This window comes from Tupaia chinensis, unplaced genomic scaffold, assembly GCF_000334495.1.
Source record: "Tupaia chinensis unplaced genomic scaffold, TupChi_1.0 Scaffold000067_1, whole genome shotgun sequence".
Classification (NCBI taxonomy): Eukaryota; Metazoa; Chordata; class Mammalia; order Scandentia; family Tupaiidae; genus Tupaia; species Tupaia belangeri.
This window is the reverse complement of record NW_006159526.1, coordinates 669,936-675,210: the sequence shown is the minus strand read 5'-3', so window position 1 is coordinate 675,210 and position 5,275 is coordinate 669,936. Positions and strand designations below refer to the sequence as shown.

The 5,275-nt window shown below is 56.4% G+C and overlaps 1 protein-coding gene across 1 annotated transcript in view; it reads left to right on the top strand.

Annotated features, from left to right (window-relative positions):
* The first annotated feature begins 306 nt into the window (after positions 1-306).
* Positions 307-5,275, top strand: part of ATP1A3 (ATPase Na+/K+ transporting subunit alpha 3) — a 27,586-nt gene continuing 22,617 nt past the window's right edge. The window contains exon 1 of the mRNA XM_014582526.2: positions 307-317. Within this exon, the coding sequence (XP_014438012.1) occupies positions 307-317 (11 nt within the window). The remainder of the gene's footprint in view (positions 318-5,275) is intronic.

Here is a 5,275-nt window from a genome sequence, read left to right as displayed (position 1 = left end):
TGAGTCTCTCCAGCAGATGCCGCCTCCTTCCCTGGCTGACCACCTGACCCCTGCTGCAGCCCTGGAGTCCTCCCTGTGTGTCTGGGGCAGCCATGGGGAGGGGAGGGGAGGGGAGGAGGCTAGTGGGTTGGGGTAGGCAGGGTGAAGAGGGGGTCGGGATGGGAGAGTGAGGGATAGAAGATGGTGGATAAAGGCTGATGGGCCTAGGGATGGGGGTGGGGGATGGGGCTGCAGATCCGTGGGGTGGGGTGAATTAGGGGAGATGGGAGGAGAATTGGGGGGAGGGCTGGAGATGGGGAGTCGGCGATGGCTTCCAGGTAAGTGGGGTAGAGGGAGACCGGCAGACAGGGCCTATTTGGAGAGAGGACAGAGGCTAAATGCCTTCAGAGGGAGGGAAGAGGGTCTTGGGAAAAGAGGTGGGACAGCGAGAGAAGCAGAGACCCCTCAGACATGGGAGGGAGAGACGGAACAACGGAAATAGGTACAGACAGACAGAAATGGGCAGGGACAGAGAGAGGGAGAGACACCCTGGAAGAGACAGAGAAAAAGACAGGGACACAGACAGAGACAAAGACAGACAGAGACGTGGAAAGGTAAGGAGACACACAGGTGAGACATGGGCATGGAGAGACACTGGGAGAGACAAAATGAGAACCGGCAAGAGACAGGGTCTGGAAGGAAGAGACACAAGGATGGGCATTTCTTACCAGAGACAGGCAGAGGGCAAGAGGGCAGGCCGAGGGGGGATGCTTAGAGGTGATTAAGGCCGCAGGTACCCAGAGGGGAGAGAGTCTGGCCAAGTGCAGAGGCCGCTTGGGCTGGTGAGGGCGTCAGGGAGAGGCGGCAGCACGGAAAATGGCGAGGAGCCGCAGAGGCGGGCTACAGCGAGACAGGCGTGTCCCCCACCCTCGAGGTGCTCCCGCCCGCAGTGCGCCCATCTGGGCCTCCTGCCTGGACTGGGAAAGCCTCAGCTCACCATGCCAGCAGATGGAAGCCCGCCCCCGGGGCGTCTGGTCACGGCAAGGGCACTCAGGGGCCAGGCTCCCCTGCCAGAGACCTGGTGTCCCAGCCCCTCCTCCCTCCTCCCCCAGACCCAGGGATCCAGGCCCCAGCCCCTCCTCACCCAGGCCCAGGGTCCCGGCCCCCGCCCCTCCCCAGACCCAAGGTCCAGGCCCTCAGCCCCTCCATCCCCAGGCCCAGGGTCCAGGCCCCCAGCCCTCCTCCCTCCTCAGACCCAGGGATCCAGGCCCCCAGCCCCTTCTCCCTCACATCTGCAGGTCCAGGCCCCCAGTCCCTCCTCCCCCAGGATGCAGGGTTTGGGCCCCACTCCTAGCTGCTGTGAGGACCAAGCACCATCTCCCCAGCCTTCCCTAAGATTTCAGGGGTGAGCAGCTGTTTTTTCTAATCAAACCTGCCAGGCCCCCCATCTCCGCCACCCTGCTCCTTCTCTGCCTTGACCCCCTGACTTTATCTCTCCACATCGCTCCATCCACGGCCTACTCCATCTGCAGAGACCGGGAGTCCCCCTAACAGTGGGGGGGAGGGGAGGAGCACCCTCCTTGTCCCCCAAGCCTCCTTGCTTCTCTTAGACTGCAGTGCTGCTGCAGGGCTGGCCTGGGGCCAAACCTCCCTTCACCCTGGTACCCCTCCTGAGGCGCTCAGGCCTCCAGGCTGCAGCCCCTCCCTGTACCCGCCCCCTGCACTTAGCCTCCGGGTCTGGGGGCAGACAGCAGGCAGCTCAGGCCCTCCCCAAGGTCACGAGGAGATTAGCGCTGAGCTGAGCTGAGCCCCGGATCCCAGCTTGGCCCTGGGCCCACAGGATCTGTCAGCGGCCCTCCGCAAGCACCCGGCCTTGCCCCACCCTCCTGCCGCCTTGGACACTGCCCTCCCATCTGCCCGGGCCCCAGATTGGAACTGCAGCCACTCCCCCTCGTTCCACATCCAGCTCCCGCCAGGCCTAGGCTGCTGCCTCTTGCCCTTCATACCCCGATCCCACCCAGTTCCCACTCTGTCCTCCAAAGACCCTGCTGCGCTGTCCAGTACTCAAGACCCCAGGGGGGAAGCCAGGGCCCACAGCCTGTCAGGTAAGGCCCTGGACTGGCAGCACGTCCAGCCAGGCTGCCAGCCTGGGGCCTCTGTCCTGGGCCTTGGCCCCAGCCGTGACCACATCCAGAGGGCACTTCCTCTTCCCTTTCTGCCAGACCTGGGAGGTCTCCCAGGGGTTACCAGGTCCTTAAGAGACAGAGCTAGACATCCGTGGGGCCCAGGAAAGAGCCTGGCTGGGAAGACCGAATGACACAGAGAGACCTGGAGCTGGAAAGACAGGTGCCACGCTGGACCCAGAGAGGGGAAATCCCAGAGTGACAGTGAGAGAGAGACACACACAGAGAGTCCAGAGTGACAATGAGAGGTAGAGACACACACACAGAGGAGATTCCAGAGTGACAATGAGAGGTAGAGACACACAGAGATAGAGGAGATTCCAGAGTGTGACAGCAAAGATAGAACTAGAGATGCATACGCACACACAGAAAGTGGATCCCAAGGTGAGATAGCGAGAGAGAGACACACACAGATTCCAGGGTGAGACAGAGAGAGACGCATGCATGCACACACACACACACACAGAGTGGATCCCAGGGTGAGACAGCCAGAGGGACAGAGATATACACAGATCCCAGGGTGAGACAGAGAGAGGTGCGTGTGCACACACACACACACACACAGAGTGGATCTCAGGGTGAGAGAGCAAGAGAGAGAGACAGAAATGCATACACACACACACACACACACACACAGAGTGGATCTCAGGGTAAGATGCAGGAGAGAGAGACACACACAAACACATACACACAGAGTGGATCCCAGGGTGAGATAGCAAGAGAGAGAGACAGAGACACATACATACACAGAGTGGATCCCAGGGTGAGACAGCAAGAGAGAGAGACAGAGAGACATACACACACACACACACACACATACACAGAGTGGATCCCAGGGGGAGACAGCAAGAGAGAGAGACAGAGAGACATACACACACACACACACACACATACACAGAGTGGATCCCAGGGGGAGACAGCAAGAGAGAGAGACAGAGAGACATACACACACACACACACACACATACACAGAGTGGATCCCAGGGGGAGACAGCAAGAGAGAGAGACAGAGAGACATACACACACACACACACACACATACACAGAGTGGATCCCAGGGTGAGAAAGCAAGAGAGAGACAGAGACACAAACACATACAGACAGAGTGATCCCAGGGTGAGACAGCAAGAAAGAGAGACAGAGACACATACACACACACACACACAGAGTGGATCCCAGGGTGAGACAGCAAGAGAGAGAGACAGAGACACATACACACACATACACAGAGTGGATCCCAGGGTAAGACAGCAAGAGAGAGAGACAGAGACGCATACACACACACACACAGAGTAGATCTCAGGGTAAGACAGCAGGAGAGAAACACACACACAAACACATACACACAGAGTGGATCCCAGGGTGAAACAGCAAGAGAGACAGAGGGAGACACACACACAGATAGCGTAGATCCCATGATGAGACAGAGAGACAGAGACAGAGAGAGACGTACACATGTACACAGAGAGTGGATCCCAGGGTGAGACAGCAAAAGAGAAAGAGAGAGAGATGCACACACACACACACACACACACACACAGAATGGATCCCAGGGTGAGACAGCCAGAGAGAGACAGATGCGCACGCACAGGCACACACACACACAGAGTGGATCCCGGGGTGAGACAGAGAGAGAGAGACACACACACACACACACACACACACACAGAGTAGATCCCAGGGTGAGACAGCCAGAGAGAGACAGACAGATGCACGCACACAGACACACACACACACACACAGAGTAGATCCCAGGGTGAGACAGCCAGAGAGAGACAGACAGATGCACGCACACAGACACACACACACACACACACACATACAGAGTAGATCCCATGGTGAGACAGTGAGAAAAAGAGAGAGACACACATACACATAGAAGAGATCCCAGAGAGAAGCACATACACACGTACACACACACAGATGGAGGAGATCCCAGAGTGAGACAGTGAGAGAGAGAGATGTACAGACACAGAGATAAAGGAGTTCCCAGGGTGAGACACTGGGGGAGAGAGATGCACACATACACAGAGATAGAGGAGATCATAGAGTGAGACAGAGAGACAGAGAGGAAAATCCTAAAGTGAGACAGCGAGAGACAGAGAGGAAGATTCTAGAGAGAGATGCAGGGGAGGGGAGCTCAGAGTGAGACAGTGAGAGATACAGAGAGATAGGCAGACAGAGACCGGCAAGACATGTTGAAACAGGAGAACGACACGCAAAGTGCCAGAAGATTCAGCTAGGTGGTGCAGATAAGAGACACAGAGACAGAAGAAAGGACGGAGGTGAAAAACGCTGACCTTCGGAGATGGTCTGAGCTCTGAGATCCCTACAGACACTGCCTTGGAGGACAGGAACCCAGAGAGACAGAAACTCAGCTAGACTTGGGGAGAGGTAGTCGAGCGCTAGAGAGCTAGGGAGACATAAAGTACCAGAGGTTAAAGAGACACATGCAGGGCCAGTTGGTAGTGTGGTGGGTAAGGCACTAGACTTCCACATGGCCATCTGTGGTTCGAATCCCAGGCCTGGTGGCTTGCATTCTCACTTTCTCTCTCTCTCTGTCTCTCTCTGGTGAGAGGCCCTACAGCAAATTAAAATAATATTAATAATAGTAAATACTTTAAGAAAAATAAAGAGATACACACAGAGACACCCGAGGCAGAGATAGAGAAGAACACCATACGGCAATGAGAGTGAGAGATCGGGGGGAGAGAAACAGCTTTGGAGAGATGGAGAGATAAGGGTACAGAAGGAGACTGAGAAATGAAACCGAACAATAAGACAGAAGGGTACACTGAAAGACCTGCAGGGACAGACCGAGAGAGACAGAGAACGAGATAACGAGAGGAGCGCAGAGACAGCAGAGCAAGCGGCAGACACACAGGAAAGCTGGGCAGGCCCGACAGGACAAAGGCAGAGACCCACAGAGATGAAAAGGCACAGAGAAACGGAAGCAGGGAGACCCACAGAGACGGGCACGTGGACAGAGACAGAAGCAATCAGAAGCCAGACAGAGGCCGCTCAGGGACAGAGACCCAGAGATACATGGGTGCGAGAGACAGTGAGACCCGGCAGAAGAGACAAGACTCACAGGTTCTGAGAGACACCAGATG